The 18,377-nt window shown below is 47.4% G+C and overlaps 1 protein-coding gene across 7 annotated transcripts in view; it reads right to left on the bottom strand.

The window, feature by feature from the left end:
- The window catches only part of DGKG (diacylglycerol kinase gamma), a 194,942-nt gene that overhangs the window by 20,115 nt on the left and 156,450 nt on the right, over positions 1-18,377 (bottom strand). For all 7 annotated transcript variants that reach the window (XR_004320963.1, XM_032482760.1, XM_032482770.1 and 4 more), the window contains one exon: positions 17,534-17,711. Coding sequence is in view for 6 of the 7 variants with exons in the window: in XM_032482760.1 (XP_032338651.1) it covers positions 17,534-17,711 (178 nt within the window). In the remaining variant the exon portion in view is untranslated. The remainder of the gene's footprint in view (positions 1-17,533; positions 17,712-18,377) is intronic.

The following is an 18,377-nucleotide window of genomic DNA, read 5'->3' as shown; positions in this document are numbered from 1 at the left end:
TGAAAGGGCAATGTTTGCTTAGGAGAACACTCCAGCTCTTGTAAAGAGTTTGGATCCAATAAACAACAAATGTCTAAACCTCTAGTCACTTAATTAGTTCTCTTCTTACCAAAGCTGAATAACCATTGGATAGTTTTAGAGTCATTTTACAGTGCCTGTGAAATCAGTATGGATTGTGAATGAGAAAGGGGAGGGAGAGGGAAGGGGAAAGGAGGAGGGCGGGGGAGAGAGAGAAGAAGAAGGTGGAGGAGGAGGGGGCAGGAGGAGGAGGAAGAGGCAGGGGATATGTGTAGGATATGTTAGGGGTGAGGAGGGTGGGGGAGTTATACTGGGGTAGGAGAATGGAGGAGAAAAGAGAAACAGAACTCTGTAGAAGTTACCCTGTTGGCAGAGAGACAGATGTCTTGTAAAATGTTGCTCTCTGTACCAGGATTTGGTATCTGACAGTGCTGTGATAGTTCAGTGTTTCCCCTCCTTGAAACATTCCCTGGTAACAAAATGTTCTGAGAAGCAGGGGACTTAATAGACTCAAGTGTTTCAGCTTTTTACAATGTCTTGGTCTTTTAACAAATTTTCCTGTTGAATGGCTTTAACTCGAAAAGTTGTTATCACTTCCCACACATTACCTTGCAGCTATCACTTCCCACACATTACCTTGCTCCCTGGCTCCAGAAGAGGGAAGTAATGCAAGCTGATCTCATCAGCATGGCGGACTGGTGGGCAGATGGATGGGTGGGTGGGTGGGGGGGCAGGGGCTTACACAAATGTGGGACTTAGAAGGTAAGAGCAGGGGAAGGGGCTAGGGTCTTGTCATACTCTTTGCCATTCTGCCTTTGTATCTGTACTCTGCATCTTCTCTGGCATGAAGAGGCTAGGATGACTCCTGTCTACTACTGAAGGGGACCTGACTGCTCTTCTGTTTCTCTACCATTGTCTAACTGATCTTTCTTTCAACTGCTGAAAATGCCCACCAGGAAGTTCTGAGGTAAAGAAATATATTTAACTTTGTTTCCCAAACTTATTGGACCATGAGACTCTTCTTTTGTGTGATACCTATAAACAGCTTTATAGTTATCCAGGGTAGTTTTCTTTGGAACACATTTTGGGAAATTCTGGCATCACTTGTTTCCTGGTACTTCCTCTAGCATACAGATACTTATGCAGAAACTAAATTTGGAGTTAAAATGAAACAGAACAGAGTATAAGTTAATGTCCAGGCACACAGAACATTTAATGTTCAGAACTTAGAATCCAGGATCAGGACATCTGATATACCAGGTGTCTGTGTCACTTTAGGCACCCATGATTCAGAGTGTGGTTTTGGCAATTCATACTATCTCCATATTGTCTTTAGACTCTTCACCTCATTCCATGCATCTCAGTAAAACAGGAATTAATTAACTCACTCATTCATTCAACAGTTACTGAGAAGCAACCAAGTGCCAGACCCTGTGTTAAGAACTAGAAATACAAAACGTTCTACTCTTGAAGGACTCTTAGCCAAGAGGGAGAAAAGTGTTAACTGCAGAAAATGTTGTAATTGAACTATAGGAACAGGAGGCCCGAGTAACTGATTCTGACTGGGCAAGGCATGGAAGAAAGATCTCACAGACGTTCAAGGAAGGTTTTGAAGGATGAATGCCTAGGTAATTTGTTGTGTTAAGAAGGAGAAAGAGGAAGGACATTCCAGGGACAGAGATGATCACATATAGGGCTGGATAGTCACAGGATGCAGAAAAGTTTAATTTAGCAGTAAACTCACTTGGCAATTTTGCTGGAAAATATAAAAAAGATTTCTACCTAATGAGAATTACTGTCAGGAAAGTTGTTTGTTTGTTTGTTTGTTTGTTTTAATAGAACTATAAAAAGATGGTCTCTGGGCTGGGCACCACCTTGTGACAACCACCTTTTAGCACTGCTCTTGGTAACAAAGCCTTGTGCAGAGCTCTGTGTGCAGCAAACACTTAGTGTACACTCTTCATGAAAGAAAGAAGAGGAAGATTGGGAAGACGGGAAGAGGAGAATCCGGAAGGAGAGGTGGAACAGCACGGGCGACAGTGTAATTCCAATCTGGCCTCTGGACTCAGCCTCCAGGGCAGGAGTTTATAAATGCAAGTCTGCTCATGTCACTACTCCCTACCAAAAACCCTTCAGTGGCACCAATCATAACCCCACGTGCTGGGAAGACAGGATGAAATGTATGTTCTTTCCTACCTCTGATCAGAGTGGAAACTGGTAGAAAACTTCTTTTTGGTGGGGGGAGGTAATTAGGTCTGTTTGTTTGTTTGTTTATTTATTTATCTTTTAACATAGGTACTGGGGATTGAATCCAAAACCTCGTGCATGCTAAGCACACACTATACCCTTCCCCACTCTCAGAAAACTTTTTAGAAAAAAGTTTGGTAGTAAGAGCCTAAAACTTCCATACTGTTGATTCATTCATTTCTTTCTTGGCATTGATCACAAGAAACCATTGTTAGAATCTAAGTTCATACAAATATGACTATCGTAGATTCATTATAGTGAAATCTCCCCCTCCCCCATTTCTGCCTGTATGAGACTAGTAAAATAAATTACATGGTATCATATGATAGTATTGTACCCTGGTATTAAAATATTTACAAAATTTCAAAAACACGAATTATATATATGTTATAATGTTAAGCGTGCAGGCAGGATATGAACTCACTTCTGCAGCACACTCTCAACTCTGTAAGAATATGCATAGAAGAAAAGGGCAAATTCCTCTAAAATCTTAACAGTGGTAAGATCTGGGTAGTTAGATTACACGGGATTATAATTTTCTACTTTATGCTTTTCTAGGTGTTTTGCATTTTCTCTAAGTATGTATTACTGTTATCATTTTAAAAAGTCACTTCAAAAACCTATCAACTGCTCTTTATACCTGTAAAGATGCAAATTCCCTGACTTGATGCCCGAGGCCCGTCCCCATCTGGCAAGAAGCTACCTCTAAAATTTTATGTCCTGACACCACAGGGCTAAGTTCCTGCTCCAGACGTACACAACAGGTAGCTCTCCAGGCAAACCCTACTGTCTCCCTCTTTTGTGGCTCCACCTACATTGTGCCCCTGCTTGAGATGCCCTCTTCCACTTTGACTTGCCCATCAAAACTCCACTCAAGTGTCACCAACTTCAAGAAGCCTCCCTGGACTTCCATGCCTGCAGTTTGATTTAGCTCCTCCTCCTGAAACGTTCCCAGGTGGATATAGATGGCCAAAGAAAGTACAAGGCGGTTGATGTATTACTGAGGGCAAGAGATGGCTGCGGTAATAACTGCACCATGAGCTCGAGGTTGAAGAGGGAAAGAGATGAGGGACTGGACGGACGAAAAGGGAGAAGGCAAGAAGGAGACTCGATGAGTTCCAGGAGCAGGTGTGCTGAGACAGTGGGAGAAGGAGGGTTGGAAAAGTGCTCTGAGTGGCGTGAGGAAATAAGCTCCTTCTGTGGCCCCAGCAGTGGGCGGCTGAGGGAGAGGGTGGTGATAGGGATGAGAGCTGAGGAGAAGCAGGCTAGGTCAGCTTTGCTGCGTGTTAGAATTACCTGGGTGGGGAGTTTTTAAAAATAGCGATGCCCAGCTTGCCCCTACATGGGCAAATCAGAATGTGTGGACCTGGGAGTAAGAAATCAGTATTTGCTTTTAAAGATCCCCAGGCCATTCCAAAATGCGAACAGTTTGGGAACTACTGGGCTCAGTTATCAGATGATCCCCAGAGGCCAGAGACTCTCAGAGTGTGGTCCAGAAGCAGCAGCAGCGTCGCCTGGAAACTTGTCAGAAACGCACATCGTCAGGCCTCACCCAGACCTGCTAAATCAGAAACAGGGTGCTGGGCCCAGCGGTCTGTGTTCTAACAAGCCCTCTGGAAGATTCTAAGGTACACTCAAGTCAGAGAACGTGAGCCTTAGACAATAAAACCGCCCCAAAGCACAGGCCAGAGTTGGAGTGAAGAATATAAACATGTTACTTCTTCACTTGAAAAGCAGGCTTTAGGACTAATCACAATGACCTCAGAATGTGGTTATGAGATGAAATGGCAGACGTGTGTGTGACGGTGCCTAGCACAGAGCGGGCTCTGAAACTCTGTTAGTTTCGCTTTCCTTTTCTGCCACATTCACCCCGACAACTCCCAACAGTCTACCTACTGTCTTACAGCTGTGTACAGGAGTCCCCAGACCATAGTATTCAGGCTAAAGCATTAGGAGTGTTTCATGTTTCTGTACAGCACAGGGAAATATACTCAATACCTTGTAGTAGCTCACAGTGAAAAAAATAAGAAAACTAATATATACATATTCATGTATGACTGAGGGACTGTGCTGTACAACAGAAATTGACACAACATTGTAAACTGACTATAACTCAATAAAAAAATTTAAAAAAAAAGTTTCATGTTTCAGTGTCCCTCATGGGTTCACACCATGGCTGTAAATCCAGGTGAGCGTTAGAGGAAGCAAGCATCCCTCTTCGGAGGTTTCTTCCTCCTTTAAACTCTTCCCTGATTCTGCTCCTTTCCCCACTTCTTTGATCTCAACAGCGCCATTTGGCTTTTAATTCTTTAGTCCTGCCGACTGCAGGGAGGAAGGCTTGCAGCTCAGTACCCACAGGTAAAGGCTGGCAGAGCACTCGTATTTAAGGGGCACATTTTCCCTCGTCAAACCCTCTGGAAGCCCAAGGGACCATTGGTCTTAGTTCTGAGCGAGTCAGGCAAGGTCATTCGCTATCTGGTCCTGCTCCCTGCACAGGTAACCCTCTGCCTGGAGAACTCCTCTCTATCCTCCTGGGATACGCCAGGCACTGTGCTTCTTCCTTCTCCTGTGCTCAGATAGTGCTCTCACTCAAGGACAATTGTTTCTGTACACACACATCACTCTCCCAACCACATTGAGAGTTGAAGGCAAGGATGTATTTACTCTTCTTGTTTTGTTTGTGTTTGCATCTTTAGCAACTAGCCCAGCCCTTGGCATATAAAAGGCTCCCAATAATTGTTTGTTGAATAAACTGAATTAGATACATGCTTTAGTGCCAAAGACCCTGACAGGTTTAGCATGAAAGAGGAAAAAGATAATGATTAATAGTAATAACAACTTGTCTAGATTGAACTGGATAACAGGCTTTCCATGAGTTAACTCATTTAATCTGCATGTAACAGATAATGATGACCCAGTCTGTTTTTTGCCTCTCTGCCTTAATGCATAATTTTTATGTCCATCCTCATCTTGCCAGCTGGTTGACATTAATGAAAATGCAGTCATTTAAGGTGTAAGGGATAGATGGGGTCCTGATTTGGGCTTCTCGCTCTTGTGGTGCCCTGGAGAAGCGTGCAAGGGCCTTAGCCTAGCAGGATGCCTTGCTATCTTCACTTTCACTCTCCCCTCCCCCTCCATCCCCCCTTCTATCAGCACTCCAGGGTTCAGTCTGAGGAAACCAAGAGGGCCAGCCTAGGAAATCAAGCAACCCTCAGTGAAGGGGCTGAAACTCTGATTATGTGGTGGCACCACAGGTGTTTCTGAACAACCCCATCAGAGTGGTGAGGAAGGCTGCTGCATACCCTAGAGCAGCTGTGTGACACAGGAAAACCTGTGGGTGCTGTCCCTTTATCTAGGTTATGGCAGCACAGGCAGACTAAGATGCTAAGTGTCCTGACTTTGGGCTGGAATCCTATCAGTTCAGTGGGTAACACCAGTCAGCGAATGCTGATCTGAAGCTCTTCTGTTGGTTTGTGAGGGCTGCTGTAACAGAATCCCACAGGCTGGTGGGTTTAACACCACACATCTATTTTTCTCACAGCTCTGGAGACTGAAGGGTAAGGTCAAGGTGCACCTTGCACCTAGCAGGATGGGCTTCTTCCGAAGCCCCTGGCCTTGGTTTGCAGGTGGCCACCCCTGGCCACTTCACATAGTCCTTCCTCTTCACAGTGGTCCTTCCTCTTGCACACCCATCTCTGGTGTCTCTCTGTGTCCAAATGTCCTTTTCTTATAAGAACACCCATCAGATTGGACTAGAGCCCACCCTAACTGCCTCATTTAAGCTTAATCACCTCTTTAAAGTCTCTATCTCCAAATATAGCCACATTCCAGGGTCATGGGGGTTGGGACTTCACATATAAATTTGGTGGGGGGGGACAAAATTCCCTGCCAATGTCCTTGCCCATAACAGAGACAATAATAAAAACTACATCATGGGTGATTCTGAGGAAGGCAGAGATAAAGAATGTGAAGAAGCCCCGTAAGCAGCAACTAGAAACACCCCTTATGACTGGGCTGTGAGAAGCTGCCTTCCCTGGGAAGGGGTGCAGGACCTTCTTACTCTCTGCGGAAAAAGAGGATGCAAGCTCTGCTTTGCTCCAGTGGGCCAGGATTGGTCCCCACAGCCTAGACAGGTGAGTGGTAGCCGGCAGACACGGCCTCCCAAGGCTGTGGGAGACGTCACCTTGGCCTCCTCTCTTGCCTCCAAATTCCCATGAGATGGGCCCTGTGCCCTTGGTGGCTGAGGCAACCAGGGCCCAACAAAGCCGGACACTGATCAGCCCACCTAAGCTCCCCACTGGGTCTGATCTGTGCAGATGAAAGACTGCTCCCAGCTAGAGAGCTTCAAAGCTGGCTTAGAAGCATGGCAGCCTGAAAACAGGCTGTGGGTGAGGAGATGGAGATGGAAGGGGCTTTGGGGTTTCCTTGGGCACAAAAGGGCGAGTAAGGAAAGGCTATAACTTACCCCGCATGTTCCCACCCGGCATTTCAAAACACCAGGTCCTCAGGCATCCCAATCATAACTTAACTGAAGGGTAACCTATGACCTGTGCCTTCCCTAGAGATCCTAACTCAGACACAGCATAAAGGCAGAGGACCCTCTGCAGGCAAACCAAACAGGCAGGGGGCTCATCCCCGGGCATCCTGTTAACCCAGCATAGAGAACGTGCTGCTGGGCCAGCTCGAGAAGCACAGAGCCCAGGCTCTGGACACACGTGGGTCTGAATCCTACTGTCCGGCGCTCACTAGTTCTGTCACTTTGGGAGAAGTCACTTAGCTTCTCTGAGTGTTTTATCTGGAAAATGCGGCTCTAATAACCTCACTGGCAGCGTTGTGAGGTTTAGAAGTGATGCCACCCAGGGCCTGCACAGAGAGCACACGGAAGGCCCTCGAGAAACAGGCCGTTACTGCGATTTTACGTTTCTTCAGAAGCTCTGAATAAAGGACTCAAGGCAGAGACAAGATGACTTGGAGTGATGGGGCATCTGAGGGCAGGGAAGCGCGGGTGGGGTGGGGTGAGCCTCTTCTCAGCCCTTCTCAGGGAAGACTTCCCAGCAATGAGGTCTTGTTAAATGGAATGCCGACTTTCTTGGCCTTAAGATCAAATACTAGTTGGTGTATTATCTGGCATGACTCTGCCCACTCAAGAAGCTTCAATTCCAGGTACAGTGTATGTAATAAACTAAATCAATTAGTGGTGAGATTTTCCAGTTCAACTCAAGCCTGATTCTCAGGCGTAACACACAGAAGGTACATTAAAGAGATCTACGCCCACCAAATGAATCACAGCTCAGAGGGACATGCACACGCAGAAAGGCAAGGCTAGAGGAGGGTTGTGACTCTTCCAGGTTGTTGGGTAAGGGGAAGTGGGGGAGGGTACTGTGGTGTGAATGGAAACGATGCCAGGTTTGGAATACGTGGCCTTGGTGCCAGTCCCAGGTCCACTAATTAGGGTGGCCTTGGACAGGTCAGTTAACCTCCCTGGGCCTCATTTTCTGACTTATAAAGTGTCTCTCAGGAGAGCTGTAGGGGATTAAAATGAGATGATGAATGCAAAATATTTCTAGCATCTACTGCTATATCCAAGCAGGTGCTTAACAAGTGTTGGACAAACTGTCCTGAAAACGGGAAGAGGTGGGTGCTGGCTGCAGCCGGAGGTGGAGGAGACCTAGGAATCTGCTTAAGGCGTCTATTCTGCCAACAGAAGCACCAGTAAAGGGGAGGGCTTTGGAATGGAGGCAGACAGGAGAAGGCTGAGCTTGTGGGTAGAAGAAGCTGGGACCCTGCTGGATGATTTATGGGGAGGGAGGAGTCACCCACATGGTAGTGTCCCTTTTGTCTGTCCCCTACTTCTGGTTGGCTTCTGTCCATTTCCCCTTTTGTGCCACTGAGTCCCATTCAAGGCCTTAGAGTTATAAGCCTGTGCTCTGCACCGGCTTCCTCTCTGGCCTCCTCGCTGCCAGTTTCTCTCCCTTTCCTCAAATCCACACCACATGCCTCTCTCGCATCCTATTGCTCCTGGCTTCAAACCCTTCATCTCTTCCCATTATTCAAAGGATCACATATACACTCCATGGCACGTTACTCAAGGGTCCCCATCTTTCCAGTCTTCCCTTTTGCTATTCCTGTAGCTCATGGCCCCCTTCTTTCCTTCTGTCTTTTCAAGTCCTTTCTAGCTTCAAGTATTACTAGCACACACACATTCAATCTCACTTATGCATTCATTCCTTCATCATTTGGTCATATAGCAAACATTTATTGATGACCTCCTGGGTGCCTGGCACAGTGCTGGGCAGCTGGGAATTGAGTTCCTAAGGAAAGGCCCTCCTTTTCTCCCCCCACCCTGATGATACTATTTCTGCCACTCCAAGGTGCAGTGCCTATCATGTAGTGTTAGCATGACTGTTCTACATGTATTTCTTGTATTAGACTGAGAACTCCTGGAGATCAGGACCCCTTCACCCTCCTGCCTGCACCCTCTACAGCACCTGCAGCACTCTGGGTCCTTGAAGGCAGGTTTGAGTCCCACTCTATTGAGTATTGCCTATATTCTTGGGCCGGTCACTTAACCCCATGAGCCTCAGTGTCTTCAGCCATAAAATGGATTAAATAATTAGATATGGAACAGGCTTGGCCCATAAGTAAGTGCTCAGTAAATAACAGCACAATATACATTTTTTGATTAGTCAAGAAGATGGGACACTTCTTGTACAACTGAGAAACAGGTCAAGAAGCATAGTGATGTTTATTAGGCTGTGCCAAGTGTGTGGCCAGCGTGCAGTTTTGCCGTAGTTGGGCCTTAGGAGGTGCCGGATATCAAACAGCTGAAGAGCTGCTACAGGGGAACAGGCGTCAGCATGTGGGCCGAGGTGGGGCAAGTGGGAAGGGAAGAATCAAAGGTGTCTAGGCCAGCCAAAGAGCCAGGCTGGAAGTTTTTTCTGCATGTGAAAAATGAATGGTTCCTTGGCTCTCTGGTTCTATTTTGAGCAGCAAACCTCCTAAGGCAGGAATTAAGCTGGAGTTTCACTCCAGCTTGAACCTGTGTGAGCAAGTTTCTCTCTGCAGATGTGAACAGCCTCCGGAGGCTGAATTCTGCCTTGCCCGCCCCTCCCGGCCTCGGTGGGGAGGGGCGGGGACAGCTGGAGGCAGAGCCCTGTTGATTCAGAAGTCGGCTGAGGAAGGATGAAGGATGGCTTTGCTGGAATTTCTAGTAAATTGGAGTAGGAGTGGGGTGAGGGACAGGCAGAAGTGGGGAGGCTGGGGTGGGTAGAAAGAATTCTATATTTGAAATACTGGGACTTGGGTTCCAGTCCCAGTTCCACCAGTTTGTGTGAACTTGGGTAGGTCAATGAATCTCCCTGGTCCTCCTTTTTCTAATCTGTGAAGTTTCTTCTTGGCATTCTCAGGGGGAGCAGCCCGGCCCACCAGCGTGGTGCTTCTCAAGCTTGAGTGAGTGTCTATCCCCGGGGAGCTTGTCGGCGGACAGACTCGGCTTCAGTGGGTCTGGCCTGGGGCCTGAGGGTCTGTATTTCTGACCCTCTCAGGTGATGCCCTTGCTGCTGGTTCTAGTGTAGGGATGGGCAAACCACAGCTCGAGGGCCAAATCCAGCCTGCTGCTTGTCTGTAAATACAGTTGGGTTGGAACACAGCCATGCCCATTCGCTGCTGTGGTGTCTATGGCGGTTTTCACACTAAGTGGTTCAGGTAAACACTTGTATCCGAGACTGTTGGGCCCACAAAGCCTAACTATTTTCATAGTTACTGTGTGGCCCTTGACAGAAAAATCTGCCAACCTCTGCCTCAGGGGACAGAGGTCTGGCCTGTGTGAGTGAAAAGACCTGCATTTCAGTCTGGGTTTGGCCAAGGGCCAGCTACTTCACCTTGCTGCTTCTCACTTTCCTTATCTAGAGGACAGAATGATCTCTAAATTTCCAAGAGATTCTAGGATTTCAGTACTCCATCGAAGACATCATCGTTTCTACAGAAACAGGCATCTGGGGATCAGGTTGGGTGGCCTTCATTTGGAAGCTACAAAAACATACCTGCCCTAACCCACAGAGTCTAGCAGGCAGCCCTGCCAGGCATGGAGCAACTGCCTGGTATAGAGGCAGCTGGGAACACATAGCGGCTTGGAGAAGGGAAGGGTGAGGACGGGAGGGAGGTGGACGTCCCGGCCTCCTGTACAGGCCGATGTCGGCACAGGGGTCCTGGAACACTGCACACCGGCGTCTCTCTCTCTCTCTTTCTCTCTCTCTCTCTCTCACACACACACACACACACACACATACACTCCATTCCATCGAACATAACTCCCTAACTCACCCCTCCAGGTGTCCCTGACCCTGGGTGCTTTTGGTCAACCTAGATTAATAAGCTCTTTGAAAGACTCAGAGATTGTGCCAGGCACAGGGATGAAGAAGGAACCATGACATCTGGAGCTGAGGTGCTCACAGTTGGGATGGAGAGACACTCTGTAAGTAAAAAAATTACAGGAGAGTTCCACGAGCCGCTGTGAGGGCAAATGCGTGACCCTGGGGCTCTAGCTTGGGGATGCTATCAACACGGCAGAGAACCTGGGTCTGGGCAGTGGACTTTAGGAGAGGGGAGGGTGTGTGAAGAGTGGGAAGATAATGCCTGGTTTGGGGCATGTTGATTTCAATGTGGGTGCTTGAAGGACTGAATGACAAAGCTGCTATTTCCTGTGAAAAGTGGAGTCTCTCTGTAGGCCTGCCACCACTGGAGAAGAATGACTGTGTTGCCATGGTTAGTTCCTAGCACCAAGGGGAGTCCCAGTGCACACCCCACCCCAAGTACCCCCAGGCTCTTTAGGGGCCACTTGCCTTGCCCTGTCTCAGCCCCTCAGGTGAGACCTTGGCCAGAGAGACCTCTGTAAAATACATACTTTTTAGGAATATTTCTATTTTCCAACCCAAATGAGCAGTAAGTAACTGACAACTGCTCACTCTGACCATCTTTAATGGGAAAATAGGGAACCTACAACCCTGACAGCTCTTGAACCCAACAGGCCACTTTCTGTTCCAGTTTCACACCAGTGAGAAGACAGCTCGCAGAAGCAGTGAACTCAGGCGCTCACGACTACTCTGTTGTCCCATCTGAGCTCTGGCTCCCCACTTGCGAGGGTGGGTCTGTGATGGCTGGGTGGCATCCCTTTCCCTGGCTTTGGGATTCAGGGTATGACCCATACAATTAGTGACGATCCACACAGGTGACTGAACCGCCTGTGCCTGCAAAGTAGCGGAATCAATTGATCTTGAAGCAGGAGGGTTTTCCTCTTTCCAGGCAAGAGGCTGGCATCTGGGCAGCAGATTTGATGACTGTATGCATTTGCCAAGAGGGGTCCTGTGTGAGTGCCTGTTTGTTGGTTTGAGTACCAAGCTGGCAAGGCGTTGTCTGTGAGCCACACACTGGCCTTGCTGGAGTGCTGGCTAGTCACTCAAGTGTCCCTATTAGCCCTTATCACCAATCCTAATTTCCTGCCTGTCTGTGGGATTACTTTCCTGAGGCCTGGCTCCCATACTCCCTAGTGGCTGCAGGCATTAGGTCTGTTTTTGCTCATTGTTGTGCCCTGGTACCTGGCACTTGGTAGGTGCTTTTCAGATGTGTGTTGAATAAATGACAGAAAGCCTGTCCCCATGGCTGGGAAATTAACTCAAAGGGTACATTCTACCAACGGTGCTGTCTCCCTGTGTTTGTTCACCAGGAATGGCAAAAATTATTACCTAGTGAAAGTCCGGGGAGATTTTGCCCTCTCTGTTTAGAGTCTTGTCCAGGACACCCTGTGGTGGTTCAAATGGGACTGGCTAAGAAATCACTACGGGAAACGTGGCCTTAGTATCAGAGAGCTAGAGGGGCTGGGTGTGGGTGGCCCAGCCCCGAGGCTGCTGCTGGCCCAAGGGGAAGGCTGCATGGGGCAGATATGAGGCTCAGTAAAGAGTTTGAGAACGTGTGTAGGGAGTTTCTGCATTAATACCCAGGGCAGGGCCAGAGAGAACCAATGGCAGAGCTTCCTGGGGCTTCGCTCCCTAACCTCGCGGGGACCAATCTAGCCACATGTGCCCTTGGTGCTTCAGGACTGGGCCCCTTTCCCCAGACAGCAGCTCAGGTGGAACCCCACATGGGCAGCAGCAGCCAAACACACTGCAGCAGAGGGCCCAGAGACAACCCTAGAGGTACATGTTGTTAGAGCCACAGGTAATTTAAAGACAATCAAGACCGAATTCCTGAAGCAGAAGCCAAGAGAGTGAAATTCTAAATCTGGGCCTTTTCTTATTTAAATACTACATACTTATCACCTTCCACTTGTCACTTAGCAATACCTCTGATACTTCTGATTACTACTGATCAAGCACCCTGTGTTCTGAGTATCCTGCTAAGTGCCTATGTGGATGATCTCATTTAACCCTCAGAACAAGGTGGCACTGCTGAGGGAGAGAGGCTGTAATTGTTTCCATTTTGCAAGGGTTGCAGTGGAGGCTTGGAGAGGTTCACTGACTCAACCAGCATCACACGGCTGGTGATGGGGAGGCCTGTGTCTTCTAACTCCTAGCTCAATGGCCAGTCCCCTCCTCTACACTGACTCTCAGCTACAAGTTCTCTAGGGGCCATATGTGTTGACTTCTTTGAAACAGCCAATTCATCTTAATTAACAAGTGAATTTCTAATAGTTCTGTGAAAGGAAATTCTCAGTCTCACAAATATTTGCATCGAACTCTTTATAAGACTATTTTTTTCCCCAAGATTTTTCACTGAGTGTCTGTTCCTGTCCAGCTCCAGAATCTACCACCCACTATGGGGGCAGACCAAGGGCAAGATTCCTTCCCCTCCTCTCCCTCCCTCTGACAAACGTTTCTGTAGAACAACGTGAACCAGGTAGGGTGTTAGGCTTTGAAGGGGTCACAGAGATGAAGAACACAAGCTCCCAATTTTCCAGGTACTGGCAGGAGAAAGATATAAGGATACACATGCCTATAAAACAAGGCAACCCTTAATTAGTGAACTGTCAAGACAGAAGGCAAAATTAAGCGCTCTAGAATTTCAGAGGCTGAACTCACTTCCAGAGGCGCCACCAATAGGCTCCAGGAAGGAGATGGCTGTTGAGGCAAGCCTAGCAGGAGGAGCAGAATTTCAACCAAGTGTATGTGGAGACTTTCCTTGGACTGGGTCATAAATGCTTCCTGTTTTCTGAGTTCCTGGCCTGTGCGATACACATAGTAGGACCTTAAATAAAATTTCTAGTTGGACACTAGCCACTTGGGGCGAGGCCAGGAATCATGGACTTGGTTCTGATGCCACCACTGGACATAAATTGGTTAAGTCCTGCTGCTGCGCTGGGCTTCTGTTCTTCCCAACTATGAGATAGGGATATGGAGGTGAATGGGTCTAACCTTGCTCATGGGTTTCTGCTTAGGATCAGATTAAGTCAATATATACAAAACTATTTGCAGGCCAAAACGAAATATAAATACAAGAGATGATCTGTGACTACTCTTATTGCTGTTTTAAAAACGAAAAAGAACCAGTGCCCAGGTACTTCTCATTTATCCAACAATGTTTTTTGGACTAACTACATTGGGTCAGGCACCGGGGATACAAAGATGAATACCATCCACCCTTTATCCTTAGAATCTGAAAGGTGTAGGAAAGCAGACAGTAAGTACAATCGATGGTATAAGTTTAATGTACTAGGGCAGAGGCCAGGCTGGAATTTGGCAGGAGCTCTTTTTTAGTGATAGTGCAGGCGGGTGGCAACGCTAAAGAGAAGAACTTCAAAATCAGGAATTCAACTGGTATGCCCCAACATAAAATCACATTAAAGGGGAAGAGAACACTTTTCTAAAGTTGGAGCTTATACTATGTTCCAGGTACTGTGGCATCCATCATCATAACAAGCTAGATATTATTATCCCCATTTTAAAGATCAGGAAGCTGAGACTCGGGGAGATTGGGTAACTTTCCCAGGTTTCTAAGACTAGAAAGTGTAAAGCCTAAATTTAAATCCAGGTCATTTGACTGCAAGCTTGGTGCTCAACCCAGTACCGCATCTTGCTTTCTGATCAGCCAATGGTTTTTACAGAACTCATTTCATGCTAATGTGGAATGACCTTTCTTGGGTTGCTTTCCCAAGGAGAAAGACTGATGATCTGTGATGAGATTTGACAATAACCTTTTCTGTTGTCATTTCCTCTTATACTTCCTATGATAAATCCCTTCCCTCCCGCTATTCTCTCCTGACTTCTCCCTCACCTCCGATCCCAGTGAAATTGCCAAATAGTAACAAAGCCCAACAAATGAAGAGCCTGCAGAGAGAGAGCGCTACCTTTTTTGCCACTGACCTGTCAATTGTGAGACCAACACACTTCAAGAAGGAAGAAACCTGCCATATAATTCTGTCCAAGGAGTCCAAAACCTGGCCATGCCTTAATCCTGTGGATTAAGCCTTAAGGAACTTATGCTCCAGAGGAATTTACATGATTGTCAGATTTGCCTATTTAACAGATAATGAAAACTGAAATCCCAAGAAGGTGGAAGGACTTACCCAACATCACACACTAGTGAGAGGCAGAGTCTGGACTGGAACCCAGGTCTCTTGACTCCCCAGGCTAATGCATTTCCACTAAAACGGGTTGCCTCTTTAGTTTTTCCTCATTAACATCTCATCTTAAATGAGATCATGGCCCTTTAAGAAAGAAAGCTCTACGTTGGTGTCTCTGCAAAGCCCAGAAGCCAAGGCTCCCTCCTTGGCCTCTGCTCTGATCAGTTCATGTTCTCATCTAAAGAACAGGAAGTAGCTTCATTTTAGCTCTGAAAGCATATTCTTGGGGTGGGAAAGGGGGATTTGGGGAAGAGAGTTCCTGTACAAGATGGTCAAGAGCGATCAGCAGACACATTACTTTTGCCTGAAGAAGGGGAAGGTACATGGTAAGACATGTAAGGGGAAGATGACAGTTGTCCTTGAGTCCCAGGCAGAACATGTCCTCAACAAGAGCTCCCCCACAGCCCTGGGTGAGGGGAGGTGGATTCTACCCAGATTCTGTTCTGCCTAGAGGCCAGAGTGGGGGTTGGGGTGGGAACACTGGGATGGGAAAATTTGCAGGAACTTTCTACAAACTCCAACACTTCCCCCACCCTCTGTTAGCACCCACAACTTCCCCTGCCAAAGGAGAAAGGAGGAACATTACTCAGTTTAATAATTTATACAAATCAAAAACTTCAGTGTGTGAAATAAAAAGGACTTAGGGTGTCAGAGAAAAAAAAATTCTCGAGTCCTCTCTTAAAGGACAGAGGTGTGGAGATGACACCTCTTGGTGACCTTGCCTCGAGATATAACAATCTGGTTCTCTAATAGATGGGTCTGAAATAAGCCACTCCCTTCAATGGTCAGCCTGGTTTGTCTCCTTACACTGGTGGGATCACATCCAGCCTTAGGACTAACAGCCTGGGACATCAAAGAACCCAGACCCAGATTCATGGACACTTGTCTACGTCAGTGGTTCTCAAACTTGGCAGCCTGTCAGATTGTCTGGGGAGCTCATTACAAATTTAGATTCCCAGGAACCAACCTAGAGATTGATTAGGGAGATCTGGGCTAGGGCCCAGGCCTCTTCATTTTCAATAGGCAGGCCTGGTTTAAAAACCAATGATCTGGTTCAATGCCATCCATTCAGTTACCAAAACTTTTACACCAGACGCTGGTTTTATAGCAAAGAAAACTGAAGTGCCAAAAAGCACATTTGTGCCAGCACTTGGATTCAAATCCATTCTCCTCCCTCCTGATGTGTGGGGTCTTGGCCAAAGCCCTCACATATGGCTTCTCTCCCCCAGCTCACCAGTCCACGGAGTATCCCTGGGGGTCAGAAGGGCCCATTCATCTAATCCACAGAGAAATCAGAACTGCCAGGGGCTTTGAGTGAGTCCCATTTGGTTCATTGGTGGAAAGAGCTGGTAAGGGGTAGAGCTGAAAGTAGTTTTGGGAAAGCTGAGGAAGCTCTGTTCTGTACCCTGGTGGGTGAGAAGGGGAAGGCCCAGCTGATGGCCTCTAAGACAGCCTACCTTGTTGTTTCAGGCAGAAAGAATAGTGGGTTCACAGAAGCAGCCTGCTGTGTTAAGAGGAGCCAGGGTGGTGGAGGCAGAGGCAGTGAGGTGGAGAGTAAAAGAAGATGAAATCTGCAGGTAATTAGAGGCCAAACCATCTGGGGCTCTCTAGGCCATGTGAAGATCTTTAGCTTTTAATCTGAGCCACTGCAGGATTTTGAGCAGGAGAGTGGCATAAGCAGACCTATTTTCCCAGGGGCATTCTGATACAGGAGGGAGAATACCTGTAAAGGGTGGTGGGGGTAGAAGCAGAGAATCCAGTTAGGAGGATCTGCAGTAACCCAGGGGACAGAGGATGCGAGATGTTGCTCAGACCAAAGTGATAGGAACACAGTGGAGAGAAGCAGGATCTTAGATGTTTTTTTAAAGCAGAGTGAACAGATTTTCTGATGGATTGGATATGAGATGTGAGATAAAAGGGGATCAAGGATGGTGCCAAGTGTTTTGGCTTAAGCAACGGGCAGGTTGGAGTTATCCTCAGCTGAGATGGAGAAGGCTGTGGGTGGAGAAGGTTCTGGGGAGGGACATCAGGAGCTCAGTTTTGGACATGCTGAGTCACCGGCACTCACGTGGTGTTTAAATAAAGCCTCACTACACGATGAGGTCATCAAGGGAGTGAGTACAGGCAGAAAAGAGAAGAGGGTTGAGGATCCTGCCTGGGGACCTTTCAGCATCAGGAGGTTAGAGAGAAGATGGGGAGTCAGCAAAAGAGACTAAGAAGGGGTAACCAGTGAGGTAGGAGGGAAACCGAAAATGTGTGGAGTCCTAGAAGCCACGTGAACAGCGTTTCCAGGAAGAGGGAGTGATCAGTTGGGTCAAATGCTGCTGACAGATGGAGCAAGGTCAAGGTTGAGAATTGACTATTGTATTTAGTCATTGAAGGACACTTGTAACCTTGACATAAGCAGCATGTCACTCCTAACCTCATGGAGTCCCACTTTGATCACTGATTATCATTTAGGGCTCCCTTATTGTAAATTTTCTCTTCTCAATTAGGTTATAAACTTTGCAGCATCAGGGATGATGAGTCAGTGTATCTCCAGAGCACCAGGTTCTTGTAAGGCTGTAGAACCTAATACAGTTTGCTAACAGACCCATCTGAACATCCCTCCCACTGGGGCACTGACCTAAGCAATTTTCCTCATGCCTGGCTTACCTTGGACACAGAGTTTCAGTTCCTTGGGGTCAGTGACGACCTTCCTGCTTTCCCGGATCATAGCACGGTTCTTCTTGGTTTCTCCCCAGAGATTGGTGCCCCCGTACATGCTGGGAATGTTGAGGATAGCAATGCCTTCAAGGAAGATGCTGCTCAGGTCCACTCCAACCCCATCACACTGGGGGACAGAGAGAAAAGGCCATCGGTTAGTGTCCTCAGCATATCCCAACCCAAGGTGCTGTGTGTGTGTGGGCGAGTGTGTGTGTGGTGGGGGCTCTCATGAAGAATGTGACCGGCCCTCAGCCACCAGCCGGTCTCTGTCAGAAGCTGAATCTTGGGCAAAGCTGCTCAGGCCTAATGCTTTGGCCACTGTAGTGAGATGAGGGAGGGCTAGTCTTGGTCAGCTTTGGGTAAGACAGCACCAGGCTCCAGGAATCTTCTGAGATCCTAGATGGGCTTTAGGGATGGTTCAGAAGACAACTGTAAGATTGTTCTCCAACCTCATTATCATTAATCCTGCCCCTCCCTAACCACTGTAAAGATTTGGTGGGATGCTGAGTCGAGAACCTAACACATAGCAAATGACAGAAAAGTTTCACTTTACCCCCTCTTATTTTATCCCTCTTGTGAGAAGTACAAGACTTTAAGATTTGGAAGGCTTTCAGAATTTTCCTGTCTTCTGTATCTGTATCGTAAGTGCAATTTTGGCATACGTGCTTGCTGATGTAGCAGTTTCTTTATCCAATCTTCACCACCCGCATCCCCGCCAGGTACAAAAGGCCAGAAGGCTTGAATTTGCCTGTCTCACATATCTATAAAGTCAACTCACTTTGGCATAATGCTT

This window comes from Camelus ferus, chromosome 1 (genome assembly GCF_009834535.1).
Source record: "Camelus ferus isolate YT-003-E chromosome 1, BCGSAC_Cfer_1.0, whole genome shotgun sequence".
Lineage (NCBI taxonomy): Eukaryota > Metazoa > Chordata > Mammalia > Artiodactyla > Camelidae > Camelus > Camelus ferus.
The sequence above is the reverse complement of the archived record's forward strand: the minus strand, read 5'-3'. Positions and strand labels throughout refer to the sequence as shown.